The 25,822-nt window shown below is 36.8% G+C and overlaps 1 protein-coding gene and 1 long non-coding RNA gene across 2 annotated transcripts; one reads left to right on the top strand and one right to left on the bottom strand.

The window, feature by feature from the left end:
- Positions 1-445: 445 nt before the first annotated feature.
- On the top strand, positions 446-13,829 carry LOC138316120 (ribosome biogenesis protein bop1-like). The gene is made up of 12 exons (XM_069257629.1): positions 446-643; positions 1,003-1,083; positions 1,196-1,265; positions 1,659-1,791; positions 4,203-4,309; positions 8,664-8,746; positions 9,314-9,424; positions 9,782-9,856; positions 10,265-10,367; positions 11,672-11,756; positions 11,969-12,076; positions 13,098-13,829. Exons 2-12 carry the CDS (start codon positions 1,003-1,005, stop codon positions 13,249-13,251), a joined length of 1,110 nt encoding a protein of 369 aa, XP_069113730.1. The 5' UTR covers positions 446-643; the 3' UTR covers positions 13,252-13,829.
- Positions 13,830-16,766: 2,937 nt separating this feature from the next.
- Positions 16,767-25,819, bottom strand: LOC138316119 (uncharacterized). Its single transcript, XR_011207597.1, has 3 exons — positions 25,683-25,819; positions 23,835-23,888; positions 16,767-18,040 (listed from the first exon to the last, which is right to left on the bottom strand). It is a non-coding gene; the product is annotated as an uncharacterized lncRNA (long non-coding RNA).
- Between the last annotated feature and the right edge of the window lie 3 nt (positions 25,820-25,822).

Below are 25,822 nucleotides of genomic sequence, written 5' to 3'. Positions count from 1 at the left end.
TGGTCTGATAAATACTATCTTTATATGACGTATATCAGAGAGTATAGTAGGTGTGGTCTGACAAATACAATCTTTACATGACGTATATCAGAGAGTATAGTAGATGTGGTCTGATAAATACTATCTTTGCATGACGTATATCAGAGAGTATAGTAGGTGTGGTCTGATAAATACTATCTTTATATGACGTATATCAGAGAGTATAGTAGGTGTGGTCTGATAAATACTATCTTTATATGACGTATATCAGAGAGTACAATAGATGTGGTCTGATAAATACTATCTTTACATGATGTATATCAGAGAGTTTAGTAGATGTGGTCTGATAAATACTATACATGACGTATATCAGAGAGTATATTAGGTGTGGTCTGATAAATACTATCTTTATATGACGTATATCAGAGAGTATAGCAGATGTGGTCTGATAAATACTATCTTTATATTTTATTTCGGCGTATATCTAAAATGATGCTTTCAGGAAGAAAAATGGCAGAATCAGGATCCGGATGAACGACGAATCAAATTTTTGCCTCAAAAGTTTAATAGCTTACGGAAAGTGCCAGCTTATTCCAGATTTATTAATGAGAGATTTGAACGTTGCCTTGACCTGTATCTTTGCCCCAGACAAAGGAAAACAAAGGTTTGTGCCTAAGTTTAATTCAATGCAATATGATACATCTATATACTTATGATGTCAACATTTTCATGCCACTTCATGTGGATCATGGAATGCAACTTTATGTCAAGGTTTGACAAATAAATAGTGTTTGGTCAAGATAAATAACCATTGTCTGATTTTCAGTATACAATGGGACTGTACGAAAAATCAGAGCATATGCTTATTTCAACTATTTGGCACTGTGCATATAACCACACTTTAGATTATTTTTGTTGGTGTTTTACATGCATAATGTTGAAATTGGCCATATTTAGATATAACAATAGGCAAATTTAAATGTCTTAAGTGTACAACTAATAGTATGTATTAAAAAATTGCAGATGAATATTAACCCAGAAGATCTAATACCTAAATTACCAAAACCAAAGGACCTGCAGCCGTTCCCAACAACACAAGCAGTGGTAAGTTTATTATGTCATTGAAAAATGTCCTATAGTCCCAACTTTCAACCACCACAGACATTGTTCTTTTCTTTAATACATGATGACTGCATTACACGTTGTGTATTTACAGGTATACAAGGGTCACACAGACATTGTAAGGTGTGTTGCTGTAGCTCCTACAGGAGAATGGCTGGCTTCAGGTAAACATCATAATTGACCTGTTTCCTTAAGAAATATTTATATTAGACAATAATTCCAACTGATTTCTTTTAAATCGATTTAAGGCATTTGTGGCTTTTCTCATGGTACTCCAGCATTCTGCCTCCTCCAAAACCAGGCACATCCTTAATTGACCTTAATTTGTTTCTGATAGTTCACTGAACACAAACCTCAAACATCTATTAAACTCTGTATAGTATATTATGACAGTAATAATTTTGTTTGACATGTAGTGTTAACTTATATATTTGTACTGATCTTGACATAATTCAAATAAATCCTTTAGGTATGGCTCTAATCTTCGTCAAGATATCTGTTATCATATAGGATTGTTATTTAAGATATAAAATCACGACTTGCTGGATAAATTTTAGGATCAGACGACAAGACCATAAAATTCTGGGAAGTGAGTACTGGTCGCTGTCTGAAAACACTGACAACAGAAGATGTGGTGAAGAGCTTGGTCTGGAACCCTAACTCTGCCATCAATCTGGTGGCCGCAGCAGTGTAAGTAGGACATAAAAATGGCAAATACACTTTAAAAAAGTGAGCGAAGAATAGGCTTTGACAGAAGCTGTAAATTTGTAAAGAATAATTTCATCAATTACCTGCAAAATGGCAAAAATAACCTCTAAAGCAGCTGTAACCAGTGTGTGTGAATGGTAGAGATTATAAGTGACTGCAGAAGTTAGGTTTTATTATTTTAACTTTTTGATCAGGTGGCTAACACTAGTAACACCGTTCTAGGAAAAAATGGCAGGGAAAACTAATCTTACGATTTCTATCTTCAGCTAAATTCTCTAGCATACATGTAATGTAATATGTCAGTACTATATTTACACATATATTTTTAGGTCATCTGACCCAAAGGGTCAGGATGACCTATTGTCATCATGCACCGTCCGTCGTCGTGCGCCGTCCGCCGTCAGTCGTCCGCCGTCCGCCGTCCGTAAACTTTTCATTCAAACGACTTCTTCTCAATAACCGGAAGGCCCAGGGTACTCATATTTGGCCTGTAGGTTGCTGGGATGAAGGGCTACCAAGTTTGTTCAAATAAATGACCTTGACCTTCATTCAAGGTCACAGGGGTCAAAAAGGCTAAAATCTTTAAACGACTTCTTCTCAAGAACCAGAAGGCCCAGGGTACTGATATTGGGCCTGTAGTATGCTGGGATGAAGGGCTACCAAGTTTGTTCAAATAAATGACCTTGACCTTCATTCAAGGTCACAGGGGTCAAATAGGCTAAAATCCTTTAAAAAAACTTCTTGTGAATAACTAAGAGGCCTAGAGACCTGATATTAGGCCTGTGGCATGCTGGGATGAAGGGCTACCAAGTTTGTTCAAATGAATGACCTTGACCTTCATTCAAGGTCACAGGGGTCAAATAGGCTAAAATCTTTAAACGACTTCTTCTCAAGAACCAGAAGGCCCAGGGTACTGATATTAGGCCTGTGACATGCTGGGATGAAGGGCTACCAAGTTTGTTCAAATAAATGACCTTGACCTTCATTCAAGGTCACAGGGGTCAAATAGGCTAAAATCCTTTAAAAAACTTCTTGTGAATAACTAAGAGGCCTGGAGACCTGATATTAGGCCTTTGCCATGCTGGGATGAAGGGCTACCAAGTTTGTTCAAATAGATGACCTTGACCTTCATTCAAGGTCACGGGGTCAAATAGGCTAAAATCTTTAAACGACTTCTTCTCAAGAACCAGAAGGCCCAGGGTACTGATATTAGGCCTGTGACATGCTGGGATGAAGGGCTACCAAGTTTGTTCAAATAAATGACCTTGACCTTCATTCAAGGTCACAGGGGTCAAATAGGCTAAAATCCTTTAAAAAACTTCTTGTGAATAACTAAGAGGCCTGGAGACCTGATATTAGGCCTGTGGCATGCTGGGATGAAGAGCTACCAAGTTTGTTCAAATAGATGACCTTGACCTTCATTCAAGGTCACGAAGGTCAAATAGGCTAAAATCTTTAAACGACTTCTTCTCAAGAACCAGAAGGCCCAGGGTACTGATATTGGGCCTATGACATGCTGGGATGAAGGGCTACCAAGTTTGTTCAAATAAATGACCTTGACCTTCATTCAAGGTCACAGGGGTCAAATAGGCTAAAATTCTTTTTAAAAAAATCTTGTGAATAACTAAGAGGCCTAGAGACCTGATATTAGGCCTGTGGCATGCTGGGATGAAGGGCTGCCAAGTTTGTTCAAATGAATGACTGTCACGGGGGTCAAATAGGCTTAAATCTTTAAACGACTTCTTCTCAAGAACCAGAAGGCCCAGGGTACTGATATTAGGCCTGTGACATGCTGGGATGAAGGGCTACCAAGTTTGTTCAAATAGATGACCTTGACCTTCATTCAAGGTCACGAGGGTCAAATAGGCTAAAATCTTTAAACCACTTCTTCTCAAGAACCAGAAGGCCCAGGGTACTGATATTGGGCCTATGACATGCTGGGATGAAGGGCTACCAAGTTTGTTCAAATAAATGACCTTGACCTTCATTCAAGGTCACAGGGGTCAAATAGGCTAAAATTCTTTAAAAAAATTCTTGTGAATAACTAAGAGGCCTAGAGACCTGATATTAGGCCTGTGGCATGCTTGGATGAAGGGCTGCCAAGTTTGTTCAAATGAATGACCTTGACCTTCATTCAAGGTCACAGGGGTCAAATAGGCTTAAATCTTTAAATGACTTCTTCTCAAGAACCAGAAGGCCCAGGGTACTGATATTAGGCATATTTATATAATAATTTTACTATATTAATTAGTAAGTATCTGGCAGGTCATAAATATGTATTTTACTCAAACTTTCAGGGTTTATTTAGGTTCATGTCCCTTTAAAACTATTTTGTCACTCTAATTCAAGTGTATGAGACAGACATTGAATTGTGCTTTGTTATTCATGTACAGAGGTAATTCTGTGTACCTGATAAATCCTGGCCTGGTGGACAAATTGGTGGTCACTAAAACAGACAGCAACCTGGACTCGTTCAAACCGGCAGACGATACAGGATCAAGTAAGTCCTATTCTAGAAATGGATTTTTTGACTGAAATTTCCTATCTAAGTTTGACAAGGAATGGAACTTACAACTAAATTCTGTGTAGCATCACCTTGGCTTTCGATTTGTCCTTTATAGCTCTTCTGCTTCTGAAAGCTCTTGTCCATCTTATAGTGTGAAGATCTCTTGAAAAGACTTCTCTCTTATAAGAACAAACATTTAGTTGGCTTCTGAGTGAGGTGGTATATCTTGTGCCAAAATTAGGTCACTGTGACTTACATTTGGATTTGTGACCTACATTAAAGGCTCTTTATGTACAGTAATTTTACAGATCTTTTATTGTTAAATTGTTTATGTCATTATGTAGAAAATATAATTATCCCCCGCCCAACGAAGTATACAAATGGGTTCCGTCTGTCCGTCCGTCCGTCCGTACGAATGGTTTCTAGAGCATAACTCTAAAACCAGTAGAGATATTTCCACGAAACTTCATACACACATTGGTCTTATGGTCTAGTAGTGCCTTTTGCTATTTTTAGGTTTTCACTTTTTGCACTTTTTCTGTAACCATGGAAACATTGCTGAAAATATCATATTTTTGTACCAGGTTCGTTTCCGCAGCATAACTCTAAAACCAGAAGAGATATTTCCACGAAACTTCATAGACACATTAGTCTTATGGTCTAGTAGTGCCTTTTGCTATTTTAAGGTTTTCACTTTTTTTACTTTTTAGGTCATCTGACCGAAGGTCAGGATGACCTATTGTCATCGTGTTTCGTCCATCGTCGTACGCCGTGCGCCGTGCGTCGTGCGTAAGACTATTTATACAAAAGCCTACTCCTCCTTCATCCTTTGATGGATTTCATCCATATTTGGTTTGAAGCATCATTAGGGAAGGACAATCATATTTTATATAAATGAGCCTGGTTCGACCCCTAGGGTCTGAGGGGTGGGGCACCAAAAGGGCAAATTTTCTTATTTTAAGCTTTAAAATCCTACTCCTCCTTCATCCTTGGATGGATTTCATCCATATTTGGTGTGAAACTTCATTGGGGAAGGACAATCATATTTTATATAAATGAGCTTGGTCCGACCCCTAGGGTCAGAGGGGCAGGGCCTCAAAAGGGCAAATTTTCTTAATTTTAGCTTTAAAATCCTACTCCTCCTTCATCCTTGGATGGATTTCATCCATATTTGGTGTGAAACTTTATTAGGGAAGGACAATCATATTTTATATAAATGAGCCTGGTCCGACCCCTAGGGTCAGAGGGGCGGGGCCACAAAAGGGCAAATTTTCTTAATTTTAGCTTTAAAATCCTACTCCTCCTTCATCCTTGGATGGATTTCATCCATATTTGGTTTGAAACATCATTGGGGAAGGACAATCATATTTTATATAAATGAGCCTGGTCCGACCCCTAGGGGCTGAGGGGTGGGGCCCCAAAAGGGCAAATTTTCTTATTTTAGCTTTAAAATCCTACTCCTCCTTCATCCTTGGATGGATTTCATCCATATTTGGTTTGAAACATCATTGGGGAAGGATAATCATATTTTATATAAATGAGCCTGGTCCGACCCCTAGGGGCTGAGGGGTGGGGCCCCAAAAGGGCAAATTTTCTTATTTTAGCTTTAAAATCCTACTCCTCCTTCATCCTTGGATGGATTTCATCCATATTTAGTGTGAAACATCATTAGGTAAGGACATTCATATTTTATATATTTGAGATAGGTGTGACCCCTAGGGGCTGAGGGGTGGGGCCCCAAAAGGGCGAATTTTCTTATTTAAAGCTTTAAAATCCTACTCCTCCTTCATCCTTGGATGGATTTCATCCATATTTGGTGTGAAACATTATTGATGAAGGACAATCATATTTTATATAAATGAGCTTGGTCCGACCCCTAGGGGCTGAATGGTGGGGCCCCAATAGGGCAAATTTTCTTAATTTTAGCTTTAAAAACCTACTTCTCCTTCATCCTTGGATGGATTTCATCCATATTTGGTGTGAAACATCATTTGGGATGGACAATCATATTTTATATAAATGAGCCTGTCCTGACCCCTAGGGGCTGAGAGGTAGGGCCCCAAAAAGGCAAATTTTCTTAATTTTAGCTTTAAAATCCTACTTCTCCTTCATCCTTGGATGGATTTCAACCATTTTGGTGTGAAACATTATTTGGGACGGACAATCATATTTTATATAAATGAGCGTGGTCCAACCCCTAGGGTCTGAAGGGTGGGGCCCCCAAAGGGCAAATTTTCTTAATTTTAGCTTTAAAATCCTACTCCTCCTTCATCCTTGGATGGATTTCATCTATATTTAGTGTAAAACATTATTGGGAAAGGATAATCATATTTGATGTAAATGAGCGTGGTCCAACCCCTAGGGGCTGAGGGGTGGGGCCCCAAATGGGCAAATTTTCTTAATTTTAGCTTTAAAATCCTACTCCTCCTTCATCCTTGGATGGATTTCATCCATATTTGATGTGAAACATCATTGGGGACGGACAATCATATTTGATATAAATGAGCCTGGTCCGACCCCTAGGGGCTTAGAGGTGGGGCCCCAAATGGGGAAATTTTCTTAATTTTAGCTTTAAAATCCTTCCCCTCCTTCATCCTTGGATGGATTCCATCCATATTTGTTGTGAAACATCATTGTGGAAGGACAATCATATTACAAATGAGCCTGGTCCGACCCCTAGGGGCTGAGGGGTGGGGCCCCAAATGGGGAAATTTTCTTAATTTTAGCTTTAAAATCCTACTCCTCCTCCATCCTTGGATGAATTTTATCCATATTTGGTGTGAAGCATCATTGGGGAAACACAATTATATTTTATATAAATGAGTCTGGTCTGAACCCTAGGAACTGAGGGGTGGGGCCCCAAAAGGGCAAATTTTCTTAATTTTAGCTGGCTCACTTCCTGTTTTAAGGTTTCAGTCTCCGATCTCAATGAAAATTGGTCTATAGGGGTTTTAATTGATGCCGAACAACATGCAAACATTTTCGTAAATATTTTGGTATTCCAAGATGGTCACTGTCCCACTTCCTGTTTTAAGGTTTCAGTACGTCTCCGATCTCAATGAAAATTGGTCAATAGGGGTTTAAATTGATGCCGAACAACATGCAAACATTTTCGTTAAGATTTTGGTATTCCAAGATGGCCGCTGGCCCACTTCCTGTTTTAAGGTTTCAGTCTCCGATCTCAATGAAAATTGGTCTATAGGGGTTTTAATTGATGCCGAACAACATGCAAACATTTTCTTAAAGATTTTGGTATTCCAAGATGGCCGCTGGCCCACTTCCTGTTTTAAGGTTTCAGTCTCAGATCTCAATGAAAATTGGTCTATAGGGGTTTTAATTGATGCCGAACAACATGCAAACATTTTCTTAAAGATTTTGGTATTCCAAGATGGCCGCTGGCCCACTTCCTGTTTTAAGGTTTCAGTCTCCGATCTTAATGAAAATTGGTCTATAGTGGTTTTAATTGATTCAGAAGGGGGAACTTTAGGTAAGGACAATCATATTTTATAAAGGACCGAGGTAAGACCCATGGGGATAGTATGACCGAGGTCCAAAATGGGAGCTTTGCTGAAATTTGGCTTTAAAATCTGGCTCCTCCTTATATTAATCCTTGAATGGGTTTCGACCATATTTGGATGAAGGGCTACCAAGTTTGTTCAACAAATGACATTTACCTTTTTCAGAAACTTACATATTCAACTAAGGAGTTCCTTGTATTGTTTATATTAATCGTTAACCAATACTTTATACTGTGACTTTGTTGTTTTGTGCCATGAGTCAGATGACCGTTAAGGCCCATGGGCCACTTGTTTCTGTAACCATGGAAACATTGCTGAAAATGGCAGATTTTTGTGTAAGAATCGTTTCCGGAGCACAACTCTAAAACCAGCAGAGATATTTCCATGAAACTTCATAGACACATTTTATGTTGGACTTCTAATTTTTAATTATGCTTTACTTTTTATTTGATATGCATGCAGTAAAACTCAGATATATCAAACTCAATTTCTATGAACATTCACTTAATTCCTATGTAACTCGTCGCTGTATAAAACAAATCAAAAATCGCACTGTTAGCTGCTGAACTTTGTTAAAGCTAAGATCAATTCTGGAATTTTTCAAAGAAGCAAATGTTTTCAAAGTTGGTTTCACTTTGTTAAAAAAAACATAAATATGTTTTGTATATATTCTTCAATTGCAGTTGGGTTTTAAAATACTTTCCCTATACTCTTACTAGCATATAAAATTAATGCATTAATTGATTTAGCTCTCCATTGGCGGGGGATCTGAATGACTATGTCCTTGTTATTTTAAGATATGTATATGTGTTGAAATTACCTGTTTATAGGTAAAAAGGCTCCTATAGACTGGACAGAGATTGAAGGAAAAGATTACGAGGCTGGATACAGACTTAAGCTTTCACATTCTAAGGTAACTACCTTTGAAGTAACGAATAAGAGTACATTGAGAAACTACCGTCAACAATCACAGTTTGTTATTTAGATTTATTTAAACAAACTATCTTTATGTATATTTCAGTACTTAGCAGCAACTAGCCTTTAATATGTATATTCTGTATGAATGTTTGGAGAGGGCTTATCCATAAGTTGAAAGAACTTGTATCCAATCCTTTTTGTCAAATACCAAAAAAGGCAAATAAAATATGTTAAAATCAAGGTAACTGCCCAGATATCAACAAAGCTCATTCCTGTAAAAATACACAAAAACTTTCACATCCAGAGATAAACTAGATATTAACAGTACCTGGTACTCATTCCTGTAAAAAATAGCCAGATTTTGCTGCTTCATATGTGCACTTTGATGAAGAATTGATGTGTCGAATGTGTGTTTAACCAACCGTAACAATGGGTTTCCAATTTCAATAGTAGCATTTATAAAGCAATTATACTAAAGCATAATGTATAAAGATAAAGAGACACAGAATCAGAGCAAAAGAGACAACATTAGTTGAAACCTGAAGTATATACTTTGATACAGGAAGTGAACCAGGTGACGTGGCATGGCAAGGGAGACTACTTTGCATCTGTAATGCCTAAAGGAGACAGTAACGCAGTAATGATCCATCAGCTGTCACGGCGACGGTCACAGGTAAAAAAATAGTCTGATGTCTAGCTCCGTAAACTTTTCATAATCTGATGAAACATCACATATTTGATTTAATTACATGATCTAATCAAGGACTAATGAAACACATTAATTTAACTACTATCATGAACTAAATGTATGAAATGTTTGATAATATACTTAAATACCTATATATAATAGCAGACTACTAGGAGAGAAGATAGAATATATTACATTCATATATCAATTTAAAATCCTATATTTTTGGTTTTCATTTCATATGTATTGATGTTCATAATGGTCTATGTACAAATTTGAATGATTGGGATGTGTTAATTGTTACACTTGTGTATGTACAAAACATTTTCTTTTGTTATTTAGAATCCGTTCTCAAAATCCAAGGGCCTAGTGCAATGTGTTCTTTTCCACCCTATCAGACCTTTCCTTTTTGTAGCTGTAAGTACAGAGTTTTTAAAATAATGATATAGTTTCATGGTTAACAGCATTATTCTACAAAATAGCATACCATATTTTTACTATCAATAATGGAAATGATGTAGTAATATGAGGATAATAGTTCAAATAGCAAACCATATCTGCCTATAAGCTGTCCATCACTAGATTTGTTGGAGTTCAGTTATTATGATAATTATAAAAAAATTTGTAAAATATCTACCTCCCTAACTTGGTCTCTATGATTTGAAATTATTCTGTATTTTGGTACCATACCAAGTAACATGCTTTCTAAAGTTGTTTTCTATAATTGTCTAACGTATTATGGCTGGTACAAATGTCAAATAGAAAGAAATATCTCTTAACTTAAACCTTATTTTCAGTTACTAATATTTTGTTTTATTTGAACAGACCCAGAGATATGTACGTGTGTATAACTTGCTGAAACAAGAACTCACCAAAAAGTTGATGACCAACTGCAAATGGGTATCCAGTATGGCAGTGCACTCAGGAGGTACAATATACCCACAGACATTTGTAAATAGTCGATTATAATAACTAATGTACATGTATCTGTACAATATCACAGGCAGGAAAGAAACAATGTTCAAAAGGATACCATCTTACTGTGAAATAATTTATTTTCGTTGGGTTCTATTTTCATGGATTATATATTAAACTTTTAGAATTTCGTTGGCACTTAAATTCGTGGAGTAGACCTTACAGATTAGTGTTAAAAATACAGTCAAAATTGTCACCTGTACTGTGTGATCGCTTGAGCGGAAATAAGCTCAGAACTTAACCAGTGTTTTTACAGGTTTGTCCATGAAACAATTATTGTGTCACATTGATGATTTCATGATAAATTCAATCAATTATTCGTTGGTATATGTAGATATAGCCTACCAAATTTTGAAAAGTATCTTTGTTTGCTTGCTATGCTATTCCCTGAATAAACGAATTAAACTATATTATTGGAAAAAACCATCAGTGTTTAAAATGATACAATTACTAAGCTCAACTAATTTGAAAGATTTGTCTATATTAAGTAAATACATTTACGAGGCTAATCAAATGAGAAATTTATTGCCATGAAAAAAAAACAAGTAAAAAAATTGTCCATTCTCTGTGTATTATATTATACATGTGTACATGTAACCTGTCCTCTTTATACTGCTTTAGTGCAGTGTTTGCTCTGTAAAAATGTTGCATTTTATAAATATAAATATAAACTTTATTTATTTTACATCGATTGAGAAACAAGTTATACAACTTATATAAATCACTCTCAATGGCCTGGATGTAGGCCCGCGAGGGGTCTTAGTGTGGGAGGAAACCAGAGTACCCGGAGAAAACCCACGTGATCGGGCAGGTGACCCCTGCCCTTTTCACGTTCGTGCCGGGGATCGAACTCAGGCCGGCTAGGTGAAAGGCGAGCGGCTTCACCATTACACCACCAGATCACCCGTTCAAAATGTTGTATTTTGTACTGATGGGCTGTAAAGCCTAAAGTAATAAAAGAATTTGAATTTGAAAATTCCCTGAAATAGACTTCATGCAGTGAGTTACTAATCATCCTATGAGTACATAAACTTACCAAATATTTGTATACATTTGTTAAAATGACAAATTTTTGTGGGGACGTAAAGTCGTTGATTTTGGTAAAAAAACGAAATCCAGGAAAATTAAACCCCCATGAAAATGAATGATTTCACAGTAATTGAAAGGTTGTGGTGCATAAAAAATGGCAAACATCACCAGATTTATGAATTAAAAAATAAAAAACATGTCAGTCTAACTGTTGTATCCTTATTACAGGTGACAACTTGATAATTGGAAGCTACGACTGCAGACTCTCTTGGTTTGATCTGGATCTGTCAGCTAAACCATACCAAACTCTCAGGTAAAGAATCACTTCTAATCACAATCACAAAAATTTCATCTGATTGGTGGATTTCACTCTCATAACCGTCATATCAATTTAAAATGATTTCACTCATGTTCTATGTTTTCCTTCAACCTATAGGTATGAAAGATAGAATAAGCTGTTTTCATTATATATTTGTCTAGGATTGATGTAACAATATTCTAATCTAACTATATAATTACACGTAGACACCATAAAAAGGCCCTTCGTCAAGTATGCTACCATAAGCAGTACCCTCTCTTTGCATCTGCCTCCGACGATGGAACAGTTATTGTGTGTCATGGAATGGTTTACAAGTAAGTATATATTTCTGTTGAAAGTAGTTGTCAACATTTCTATAGTGTTTGCCATTTAATTATTTAAAAATAAGTGTAAACATTTTTGCCTCCACACAATATTAATATGAACAGGATGCACTACTTTTTGGCCCACTATCATCAGATGGTGGGCTAATCAAATCGCCTTTTGTACGTCGTCCGTCCATCCTTCTGTCCGTTAACAACTCTTGTTACCGCTATTTCTCAGAAAGTACTGAAGGGATCTGTCTCAAATTTCATGTGCAGGTTCCCCTAGGGCCCTAGTTGTGGATATTACATTTTCGGACTGATCAGTGAACAAGATGGATGACAGGCTGTCATCTAGGATTTTGATAGTTGAAGTTTGTTGCCTCTATTTCTCAGGAAGTACTGAAGGAATCTATCTCAAATTGTGTATGTATGTTCCCCTAGGGCCCTAGTTGTGCATATTAAATTTTAGGACAGATCAAAGAGCAAGATGGCCAATAGGCTGCCATCTATGATTTTGATAAATGAAGTTTGTTTCCACTATTTCTCAGAAAGTACAGAAATGATCTGTCTCAAATTTTAGATGTAAGATGTAGTAAAAATTTGACAAGCAGAGAAAAGATTCCTCTTTCCATTGTCAAACGTAGATCATTCTTTTATGGGCGCCAATATCCCTCTGGGATCTCTTTTGATAGTTGAAGTTTGTTACCAACATTTCTCAGAAAGTACTGAAGGGATCTCTCCAATTTCATGTAGGTTCACCTTGGGCCCTAGTTATGCATATTGCATTTTGGGACTGATTGGTCAACAAGATGGTCAACAGGCCGCCATCTTGGATTTTGATTGTTAAAAGTTTGAAAAGCAGAGAAAAGATCCCTGTTTCAATTGTGACTTTGTCATAGATTAATCTTTGGTGGGAGCCAAAATCCCTCTGGGATCTCTTGTTATAGAATCCTTTGAAAGTGTTTTATTTTCTCCCTTTCAGTGACATGTTACAGAATCTTTTGATCATGTTTTATTTTCTCTCTTTCAGTGACATGCTACAGAACCCGTTGATCGTGCCTGTGAAGGTGTTAAAGGGACATAGTGTAACTAATGGCCTTGGTGTGATGGATTGTGTTTTCCACCCTAAACAGCCCTGGGTGTTTACAGCAGGCTCAGACAGTACTATCAGGCTCTACTCCTGATTTGTGATTTAATGTTTTTATGTTGGTTTCATGGCATCAAGCAACTTGTCAAGGTAATTCCAAGGCGATTCAAGGTCAAGGTCATTACAATGTGATGTTTATTCATGGCCATTACAGAATGATCTAGGATCACAAGATGGAAACAGCATTGTCAACACATGATTCCTTGCCAAAGAATTGGATGCTATACCCGTGTATACCCATATACAAGTGGACCTTGATACTTGTAGGAGGGCATTAGATTGTAATAAGGCAGCTTGAAAAGGACTGACTCCATTGAAACATTTTGGTTGATTGTCATGGATGTTATGTGGAGCTGTAGGCTGTGGATAAAGCTAAATTCTAATGAACCATATGACAAAGGTAGTTGTAAGGATATGCTGCTATTATAAATGAAAATTTATGCTATCATTAGAAGTGACAAAATCCTGTGTATATCATATCAGCATGTCCTATTTCCAGAGATAGCTAATAATGATTTGCTAAGCCCCTGTGGATGCCAAGAGATGGCATACATTGCTATGACAGCAAGCTATTGAATTGCAGATGATACTAAATAAAAATGTATAGGTATGAAACATGAATGGTTTTGGTTTCTTATTCAATGTTATAAGGGGACGCGGTGGCCGAGTGGTTAAGATGTCCCGACATATTACCACAAGCCCTCCACTTCTGGGATGCAGGTTCGAATCCCATGTGGGGCAGTTGCCAGGTACTGACCGCTGGTCGGTGGTTTTTCTCCGGGTACTCCGGCTTTCCTCCTCCAACAAACCTGGCACGTCCTTACATGACCCTGGCTGTTAATAGGACGTAAAAATAAATAAACCAAACCAAAAAAATCAATGTTATAAATGCCATCAGTATGATATGATCAGCCATTATGATTGTATTATCTGTTTCTAATGGTGGGTGAGTGGTTAGAGTTGATTCACATCAGATATTTGAGAGACCAAAGAAGGCTTTTTCTCCCATACTTCACACGGATATCCCGTGGTTGCTAGGGAAAAGATAACTCTATCTTACACAGGGGGGTGTAAGACAGCTCACATGCTCTAGACAGTAACTTGACATCATCAATACATGCGGCGTGCATTGTCGATGACGTCATCAATTTTGACGCATAACGACGTTCCTCGTGAAAGATTTTGGCCATCAACCCTCGGCAAATCTTTCACTAGGGTTGAGATATACTTGTCCACTTGACAGACCCATGTAAGATTCTATTAATCTCTATTCAGTAAGACTGCATTGCCTTTTTGATCAGATCATGGTTTCTTACTTGCCTTATATAATTAGCTTACCTATTTTACCAAACTTTACCAAACAAATCTGTCCTTGATTGACCACTTGACCACCAAAGCCCAGTGTTCAAAAGGTGATAAGGCTAATCACAACAACAATTTTCAAATCAAGATAAAACAAGAGCTCCAGAGGGCCTGTATTGCTCACCTGGTTTGTAATGCCAAGTAAAGTCCTGAATACAGGATCATTGATTCTCACATATTTCACACGGATATCCCGTGGTTGCTAGGGAAAAGATAACCCTATCTTACACAGGGGGGTGTAAGACAGCTCACACGCGCTAGACAATAATGGCTTTAATAATATTATTATTCATATTATTAGACAATAATGTGACGTCATCAATACATGTGGCAGAGCTGCAGCGTGCATTGTTGATGACGTCATAAATTTTGAAGCATAACGAAGTTTCTGTGATCATGACGCGATGAAAAAGCTGGAAAGTAACAGGAATTTAATATTTTTCCAATAAGTATATATGGGAGAAAAAATCCAACATGGGTCTGTCAAGTGGACAGGGATATCTCAACCTTTGTGAAAAATTTTGGCCGTCAACCCACGGCAAGCCTTTTCCCCTACTGCGTCCCGCCCCTCCTGCTCCCAAAGGTCAGAGCCAAAATTTATACAAACTCTGTTTCCCTTCCTGCAAGGATGTTTCAGGCCAAATTTTGAGTTTGACCCCCCGGGGATAGGAGGGGCTGGGCCCAATACTGAATAGGTGAAATAGAGGTAAATCCTTTAAATCACTTCTAGTCATTTAAGGTCCAGGGTACTCATATTTGGCCTGTAGCATGCTGAGATGAAGGGCTACCAAAGTTGTGAAAATAAATGACCTTGACTTACTTTCTTATATTCTTAAATCTTTGAATGACTAACCAACCTAAATGCCTAATGTACTCATATTTAGCCTATAGCATGCTGAGATAAAGGGCTACCGTAATTGTGAAAATGAATGACCTTGACTTACTTTCAAGGCCATAGGGGTCAAATAGGTTAAAATCTTTTAACAGCTTTTTCTAACTAGCTGAATGGCCCAATATACTCATATTTAGCCAGTAGCATGCTGAGATGAAGGCTATCAAAATTCTGAAAATGAATGACCATGACCTACTTTCAAGGTCAAAGGGGTCAAATAGGGTAAAATCTTTGAACGACTTCTTCTAAGTAACAGAAAGGTGCAGGATACTCATATTTGGCCTGCAGCATGCTGAAATGAAGGGCTACCAAATTTGTGAAAATGAATGATCTTGACCCACTTTCCAGGTCAAAGGGGTCAAATAGGCTAAAAACTTTGAATGACCTCTTCTAACTAGCCGAAAGTACTCACATTTTGCCTATAGCATGCTTGGATTAAGGTCTACTTAAGTTGTGAAAATGAATGACCTTGAAGTACTTTCAAGGTCATGAGGGTAAAATAGGCTAAAATCTTTGAATTACTTCTTTTACTATATGGCCTAGGGTATTCATATTTAGCCAGTAGCATGCTGAGATAAAGGGCTACCAAAGTTGTGAAAATGAATGACCTTGTCATACTTTCAAAACCACTTGGGTCAAATATTCTAAAATTTGGAATTGTTTACAACTTAAGTCCCACGAGTGTAATTTAGCTGAAACTTGCATGAAATGATCCTGACATGGTCCCAACAAAGTGTTGTTATTCGTTTGGTCGATCCGAAATCCAAGATGGTCGCTACAGCCGCCATTTTGAAAACTTCTATCCATGCGATTTGGTCGAAACTTGCATGAAAGGATCCTTACATGGTCCTGACGAAGTGTTTATATTTTTTGGGTTGATATGGAATCCAAGATGACTGCCTAGGCCACTATGTTATATTTGAACTTCTTCTTTTGTTCTATCAGTGCAATTTGGTATTAACTTGCCAAAAATTATCCTGATATGGTCCCGACAAAGTGTTGTTATTTTGTCGGGTTGATCCAAAATCCAAGATAGCCACCACAGCCGTTATCTTGAAAACACATTTTGAAGTTCTACCGGTGCGATATGGCTGAAACTTGCCTGGAATGACCCTGATATGATCTTGACAAATTGTTGTTACATCTCTGGTTGATCCCAAAGATGGCTACCATGACACCATGTCATATTAATTTCCTATACGGCTATTGCCAAGGTAGTCGGATGACCATTAAGGTCCTTGGGCCTCTTGTTACAAAATTATGTAATGGTATGGAAAATTTAAACAATAACACAGAAGTTCTGTTACATGTATTTTTATATACATCAGGTCATTGCTGCAGATGATTGGCAGATAAAGATTTCTATGTACATGTATAAGAAATGCACAATATTAGTACACAGATCACAACTTCAATATAACCACTTTTTAAACCCTCATCATCTCACACAAGTTCTAAAATGATCTTAATACAAACTTTCACAAATACGTTCTTGCACAAAGTTTGGTTTTGATATAGTATCATTCAAGATTAAAAAAAAACATGAATAATTGCTATGTCATTATGACCTTGATATTACCATATATCCTTGATCTTGTCAAACGTTAAATAGGTGCAATTCTTTTCAATAATTTTATTCATGTCCATGCAACAGCTTTTTTAATACCATTTCAGAAATATTGCATTGTGATAGTCATTTTGACCTAAAAGTTACACATCAAAATTTCCTTTTCAAACATTCAAAACCAAGGAGATAATATTGGTCCCTTTATACAAAATATAGTTGTTTTTGTTCACAAGAGCAAATCTTATCTGTAAAATATTACATAATAGACAGCTCAAATCTTCTAAATTCAAATTTGGCCAGTACAAATGAATAATACCATAATTTCTAAATTTTTCAAAGCTAACTGATAATTGCTTGGCAACATATAGAAACCCATCGTGGGGAATAAACTGATAGAAATAAATACTTTCACAACTTAACCACATTTTAGATACTTATGCACATTGCACTTAGGAATGATAATCCTACATGATACATACTTCCACTCACAAGAATAACTAACACATCATCATTTCTTTACATTAGATATTTTACAATAACAAAGTACACAGTACAAAACAGGTAATCCACACCTTCGTTTTTCAATCCACATGGTGACTTGTTCAATAGTTACTGTAGAATCTATATTGTTTATGAGGCCCAGTAACCAGAACAAAACAATATATTCCAATAGAAATCCTGTCCTAGTACATATAACATGTCATTCCACAAAGAGGTGAAATTGAGATAAATTTAATGAACAGTCATGAAGCTTATAGAGTAAAATATATTTCAATGTTTTTGTATGAGATAAACATTCATAGTAGACATTTGTATGGAAAATGATATAATCTCCTCATGATTTAGGTAAACACACATGAGACAGTCCAGATCAGGGAATGTTGATGTGGAAATTAAAGTTCACCATATTTTTCTCTACTTGTCACTCTTTCCACCTTTCTCAAATTTCTCTAACATCTTCTTCACTTCTTCATAGAGGCTGTTGGGATCTGACACACTGGGGACCTAATACACACAACAAAAATGTTCATTAGGCCAAACAAATAATTTGTCTGTTTATGGTTACATTGGCAAAAAAATAGGGTCAGTAGGTCGGGAGGATTTTTGTGTGTGTGTCTTTCACTCTAAAATAATGGCTGAAACCGGAGTCTGAGATCGAAATCCCGACTTTTAATTTTTTTTTTCGTAGAAAAGTGGGGGAAAAAATTAGGGTTGGGGTAAAAAATTAGGGTTGGTTGGGTAATCCTAAACGGACATTTTATTTTTTTGGGCTTAGATATAACATCCACAAATACCGTTCAAGAGGATGAGGAACTCACAAAAGGAAACATTAATATTTGGTGACACAATGATATTTAATTGGTTAAGTGATATCACATTTCTTATTCTTAATAATGTTGTAACAGAACATTTGTGAAAAGATACCATTTATGATCTTTTACCTTTGCCAATATCTAGTGACCCTAACACTTGTTAACTAACACCTTCCTTAAAATGATATAACAAGAGGCCCATGGGCCATAACTGCCATCTGACAAAAAACACTCACATTTTCTTTGACGAACAATCAATGTAAGATTTATACTAAAGAATTTTCTGATGAACTTGTCAGTTTTTTGATATAATTTTACCAAGTAAGTCGATCAGTCTTTATATTGTACAAATTTCAAGTGCTTAGTCCATTTAACCATTTTTGCTAGCCAAAAGTATTCAGTACAATACTCTGAATGTTTCAGGGAGAGTTCAGAAACATTGAACAGTGTGTCTAAATACAGCTATACTGAGGGATTGATACTCCCTTATCATCAGAAACATTGAGCAATGTGTCTTAATACAGCTATACTGAGGGATTGATACTGCCTTATCATCAGAAACATTGAGCAGTGTGTCTTAATACAGCTATACTGAGGATTGATACTGCCTTATCACCAGAAACATTGAGCAGTCAGTCTTTATACAGTTATACTGAGGGATTGATACTGCCTTATCATCAGAAACATTGAGCAGTGTGTCTTAATACAGCTATACTGAGGGATTGATACTGCCTTATCACCAGAAACATTGAGCAGTCAGTCTTTATACAGCTATATACTGAGGGATTGATACTGTCTTATCACCAGAAACATTGAGCAGTATGTCTTAATACAGCTATACTGAGGGATTGATACTGCCTTATCACCAGAAACATTGAGCAGTATGTCTTAATACAGCTATACTGAGGGATTGATACTGCCTTATCACCAGAAACATTGAGCAGTATGTCTTAATACAGCTATACTGAGGGATTGATACTGCCTTATCACCAGAAACATTGAGCAGTCAGTCTTTATACAGCTATACTGAGGGATTGATACTGCCTTATCACCAGAAACATTGAGCAGTATGTCTTAATACAGCTATACTGATGGATTAGTTAACTGAGGGATTGATACTGTCTTATCACCAGAAACATTGAACAGTCAGTCTTATACAGCTATACTGAGGGATTGATACTGTCTTATCACCAGAAACATTGAGCAGTATGTCTTAATACAGCTATACTGAGGGATTGATACTGTCTTATCACCAGAAACATTGAACAGTGTGTCTTAATACAGTTATACTGAGGGATTGATACTGCCTTATCACCAGAAACATTGAGCAGTCAGTCTTAATACAGCTATACTGAGGGATTGATACTGCCTTATCACCAGAAACATTGACCAGTCAGTCTTTATACAGTTATACTGAGGGATTGATACTGCCTTATCACCAGAAACATTGAGCAGTCAGTCTTAATACAGTTATACTGAGGGATTGATACTGCCTTATCACCAGAAACATTGAGCAGTCAGTCTTAATACAGCTATACTGATGGATTGATACTGTCTTATCACCAGAAACATTGACCAGTCAGTCTTTATACAGTTATACTGAGGATTGATATCTGATTATCACCAGAAACATTGACAGTAGTCTTATACAGTTATACTGAGGGATTGATACTGCCTTATCACCAGAAACATTGACAGTCAGTCTTTATACAGTTTAACTGAGGGATTGATACTGCCTTATCACCAGAAACATTGACCAGTCAGTCTTTATACAGTTATACTGAGGGATTGATACTGCCTTATCACCAGAAACATTGACCAGTCAGTCTTAATACAGTATACTGAGGGATTGATACTGCTTATCACAGAAACATTGACAGTAGTACTTATACAGATACTGAGGATTGATACTGCCTTATCACCAGAAACATTGACCAGTCAGTCTTTATACAGTTATACTGAGGGATTGATACTGCCTTATCACCAGAAACATTGAGCAGTCAGTCTTAATACAGTTATACTGAGGGATTGATACTGCCTTATCACCAGAAACATTGAGCAGTATGTCTTAATACAGCTATACTGAGGGATTGATACTGCCTTATCACCAGAAACATTGAGCAGTATGTCTTAATACAGTTATACTGAGGGATTGATACTGCCTTATCACCAGAAACATTGAGCAGTATGTCTTTATACAGTTATACTGAGGGATTGATACTGCCTTATCACCAGAAACATTGAGCAGTATGTCTTAATACAGTTATACTGAGGGATTGATACTGCCTTATCACCAGAAACATTGAGCAGTATGTCTTAATACAGTTATACTGAGGGATTGATACTGCCTTATCACCAGAAACATTGACCAGTCAGTCTTTATACAGTTATACTGAGGGATTGATACTGTCTTATCACCAGAAACATTGACCAGTCAGTCTTTATACAGTATACTGAGGGATTGATACTGCCTTATCACCAGAAACATTGACCAGTCAGTCTTTATACAGTTATACTGAGGGATTGATACTGCCTTATCACCAGAAACATTGACCAGTCAGTCTTTATACAGTTATACTGAGGGATTGATACTGCCTTATCACCAGAAACATTGACCAGTCAGTCTTTATACAGTTATACTGAGGGATTGATACTGTCTTATCACCAGAAACATTGACCAGTCAGTCTTTATACAGTTATACTGAGGGATTGATACTGCCTTATCACCAGAAACATTGACCAGTCAGTCTTTATACAGTTATACTGAGGGATTGATACTGCCTTATCACCAGAAACATTGAGCAGTTTGTCTTAATACAGCTATACTGAGGGATTGATACTGTCTTATCACCAGAAACATTGACCAGTCAGTCTTTATACAGTTATACTGAGGGATTGATACTGCCTTATCACCAGAAACATTGACAGTCAGTCTTTATACAGTTATACTGAGGGATTGATACTGCTATCTTATCACCAGAAACATTGAGCAGTCAGTCTTTATACAGTTATACTGAGGGATTGATACTGTTTTATCACCAGAAACATTGACCAGTCAGTCTTTATACAGTTATACTGAGGATTGATACTGCTTATCACCAGAAACATTGACCATCAGCTTATACAGTATACTGAGGATTGATACTGTCTTATCACCAGAAACATTGACCAGTCAGTCTTTATACAGTTATACTGATGGGATTGATACTGCCTTATCACCAGAAACATTGAGCAGTCAGTCTTTATACAGCTATACTGATGGATTGATACTGCCTTATCACCAGAAACATTGAGCAGTCAGTCTTTATACAGCTATACTGATGGATTGATACTGCCTTATCACCAGAAACATTGAGCAGTCAGTCTTTATACAGTTATACTGAGGGATTGATACTGCCTTATCACCAGAAACATTGACCAGTCAGTCTTTATACAGTTATACTGAGGGATTGATACTGCCTTATCACCAGAAACATTGAGCAGTCAGCTTATCAGTTATGAGGATTATACTGTTATACTGAGGATTGATATAACTGCCTTATCACCAGAAACATTGAGCAGTCAGTCTTTATACAGTTATACTGAGGGATACTGCTTACTGACAGTCACTTATACAGTTATACTGAGGATTGATACTGCTTATCACCAGAAACATTGACCAGTCAGTCTTTATACAGTTATACTGAGGGATTGATACTGCCTTATCCACCAGAAACATTGACCAGTCAGTCTTTATACAGTTATACTGAGGGATTGATACTGCCTTATCACCAGAAACATTGAGCAGTATGTCTTAATACAGTTATACTGAGGGATTGATACTGCCTTATCACCAGAAACATTGACCAGTCAGTCTTTATACAGTTATACTGAGGGATTGATACTGCCTTATCACCAGAAACATTGACCAGTCAGTCTTTATACAGTTATACTGAGGGATTGATACTGTCTTATCACCAGAAACATTGACCAGTCAGTCTTTATACAGTTATACTGAGGGATTGATACTGCCTTATCACCAGAAACATTGACCAGTCAGTCTTTATACAGTTATACTGAGGGATTGATACTGCCTTATCACCAGAAACATTGAGCAGTCAGTCTTTATACAGTTATACTGAGGGATTGATACTGTCTTATCACCAGAAACATTGACCAGTCAGTCTTTATACAGTTATACTGAGGGATTGATACTGCCTTATCACCAGAAACATTGACCAGTCAGACTTTATACAGTTATACTGAGGGATTGATACTGCCTTATCACCAGAAACATTGACCAGTCAGTCTTTATACAGTTATACTGAGGGATTGATACTGCCTTATCACCAGAAACATTGACCAGTCAGTCTTTCAGTCTTTATACAGTTATACTGAGGGATTGATACTGCCTTATCACCAGAAACATTGACCAGTCAGTCTTTATACAGTTATACTGAGGGATTGATACTGCCTTATCACCAGAAACATTGAGCAGTATGTCTTAATACAGTTATACTGAGGGATTGATACTGCCTTATCACCAGAAACATTGACCAGTCAGTCTTTATACAGCTATACTGAGGGATTGATACTGCCTTATCACCAGAAACATTGACCAGTCAGTCTTTATACAGTTATACTGAGGGATTGATACTGCCTTATCACCAGAAACATTGACCAGTCAGTCTTTATACAGCTATACTGAGGGATTGATACTGCCTTATCACCAGAAACATTGACCAGTCAGTCTTTATACAGTTATACTGAGGGATTGATACTGCCTTATCACCAGAAACATTGACCAGTCAGTCTTTATACAGTTATACTGAGGGATTGATACTGCTTTATCACCAGAAACATTGAGCAGTCAGTCTTTATACAGCTATACTGATGGATTGATACTGCCTTATCACCAGAAACATTGACCAGTCAGTCTTTATACAGTTATACTGATGGATTGATACTGCCTTATCACCAGAAACATTGAGCAGTCAGTCTTTATACAGTTATACTGAGGGATTGATACTGCCTTATCACCAGAAACATTGAGCAGTCAGTCTTCATACAGCTATACTGATGGATTGATACTGCCTTATCATCAGAAACATTGACCAGTATGTCTTTATACAGTTATACTGATGGATTGATACTGCCTTATCACCAGAAACATTGAGCAGTCAGTCTTTATACAGTTATACTATTGAATTGATACTGCCTTATCACCAGAAACATTAAGCAGTCAGTCTTCATACAGCTATACTGATGGATTGATACTGCCTTATCACCAGAAACATTAAGCAGTCAGTCTTAATAAAGTTATACTGAGGGATTGATACTGCCTTATCACCAGAAACATTAAGCAGTCAGTCTTAATAAAGTTATACTGAGGGATTGATACTGCCTTATCACCAGAAACATTAAGCAGTCAGTCTTAATAAAGTTATACTGAGGGATTGATACTGCCTTATCACCAGAAACATTGAGCAGTATGTCTATACACCTACCTTATAGTTCTGGTCTATATATATACCAGCATACACACCAAGGGCAAAGGATGCCTGCAAGATGAAGAAGACATTATACATTTTGTATATAGTTGTAAGGTTGTATAAACATGTTAGATAAACCAGGAGTTTATTTACAGGAATCCAACATACAGTTTGTATACATATATTAGGGAAACATTTACAGAAGGTCGAATTGATTACTATATCTGCTATGAGAAAATTAAACAAAAATAAAATATGTCATAAAATTAACAATTTTGTAAAGGATCTTGGTTAGTGGAATAACTATCAGTGAGTCAGTCACCTATTGAAATGAAGATGTCTATTTAAAAATGAATATATCTCCTATTTAATTAAAGATATCTGTAACTTATATAGATATCTCTATTTAAAAAAGATATCTTTAACTGTAATTGAGATATCTTTATTTTAAATAGAGATATCTTTAAGCCCTGATGATACAACCACAAAATCTCTCAAACCCTTCAACTACAGCCTTCAAATCAGCAATCCTTTCTGCCTATTAAACTTTTTTTTTTAACAATCACTCCAATTCACATAAACTTCAGCTTGATGAAGGCGGTCAGTACAATATAGATGTAGATAGATGCATAAAAGCATCACCAAGCCTGGGCCGAATGATGCATTGATGCATCACCAGGCCTGTGCCAAATGATGCATTAATTCATCACCAGGTCGGGGCCGAATGATGTATTAATGCATCTCGGAAGTGGTTGCTTTTTCAGCACGTTTTTTTTTCAGCAAAAAATACATCGATAATAATATCCTTGGTAAATTCCCTCTTAAATGAGGTAATATTTAATTACTGTATGAATGGGCTTATGAAATGCACTCATATAAACTTCATTGTTGATTGTTTCATTGAAAAACACATCAAAATTATTTGATAGAATCCTGGGAAATAACCTGTTAACCTAGTGACCTTTGTTCCACTAATTCCCACTAGTGCCACATAGTGTCGGTACAGGTGGCCACTCGGGTTTTGAGCCGGTGTACTGTCAGCCAATACCCCTGCTCAATTTGTCAAGCTGCCGGCAACCCGGCGAGGCGGCTTAGTCTCTAGATTCGGCGCAACCGGTGTACGCTTAATCACCGGTTTTGATTCACCGGCTGATACCGGCGCAAGATGGCAGAAAAAAGGTTAAATATTTGTTGACAAAACTCTCTTTATGCAAAACTCATTCTGTTCAGATATAAATTCTCCAAACATTATGATTTTCTTGTCGTATTCATTAACGGACAGGAATTGAAACATCTTTTGATATGCACAGGTATGTAGATATCCATTTATGAAGTGTATACATCGAAACAAGCGGTAATGTATTGACTTAGATATTTTTTCTCTTTATGATGTAATACGTATGGTGTCACAGCATTTTATAGAACCAAATGCCTGTGCATGTACAATTCTATTAGTCTGATTATAATAAAATTTGTTAATATAATGTATATAAAAATTGAATGTTTTATTGCAAGTATATGAAATTTCAAAGACTACTCTTGGACTGTTTATAAATAACAATAAAAACAGATTTTTAAGGTTTATTCTGAAAACAACACATGTTTAAGGTCTAATGAATCGTTTTCATCAAACACATGTAATTCAGAGTGTAACATAAGAAAATAGATTTATGAGTACAGTATTATACCTACATGTACATTGTAAATACATGTACATAATGCAGAAATAATGCTCAAAATGTTACTGTTACCCGCATGTATTTATAAGATATTAAATGTCTAAAATATAAAACATATATGGTACATGTAGCTAACATGGCCTTTTGGTTAAACGCTAAGAATGAAATCAATGTGATATCTCACCAAAAATTTCAACATGATGACTTTTGTTGAGTCAAGATCGTCTGCTTTGACCTCGAGGAGGTAATCTGGCTTGTCAAAAGTGAAAGTAGAATATCAGGGTCGTCCCCTAGATCGTTAAAAATAACAGCTCTTTCAAGGAA

Source organism: Argopecten irradians, chromosome 2 (assembly GCF_041381155.1).
Source record: "Argopecten irradians isolate NY chromosome 2, Ai_NY, whole genome shotgun sequence".
In the NCBI taxonomy this organism is placed as follows: Eukaryota; Metazoa; Mollusca; class Bivalvia; order Pectinida; family Pectinidae; genus Argopecten; species Argopecten irradians.
This window is presented reverse-complemented; position numbering and strand designations above follow the sequence as displayed.

Coding starts and splice junctions, on each gene's coding strand:
- LOC138316120 (XM_069257629.1), top strand. CDS start 1,003: ATGAATATTAACCCAGAAGATCTAATACCTAAATTACCAAAACCAAAG. Junction 8,747..9,313: donor TTAAGCTTTCACATTCTAAG/GTAACTACCTTT, acceptor ACTTTGATACAG/GAAGTGAACCAGGTGACGTG. Junction 9,857..10,264: donor GACCTTTCCTTTTTGTAGCT/GTAAGTACAGAG, acceptor TTATTTGAACAG/ACCCAGAGATATGTACGTGT.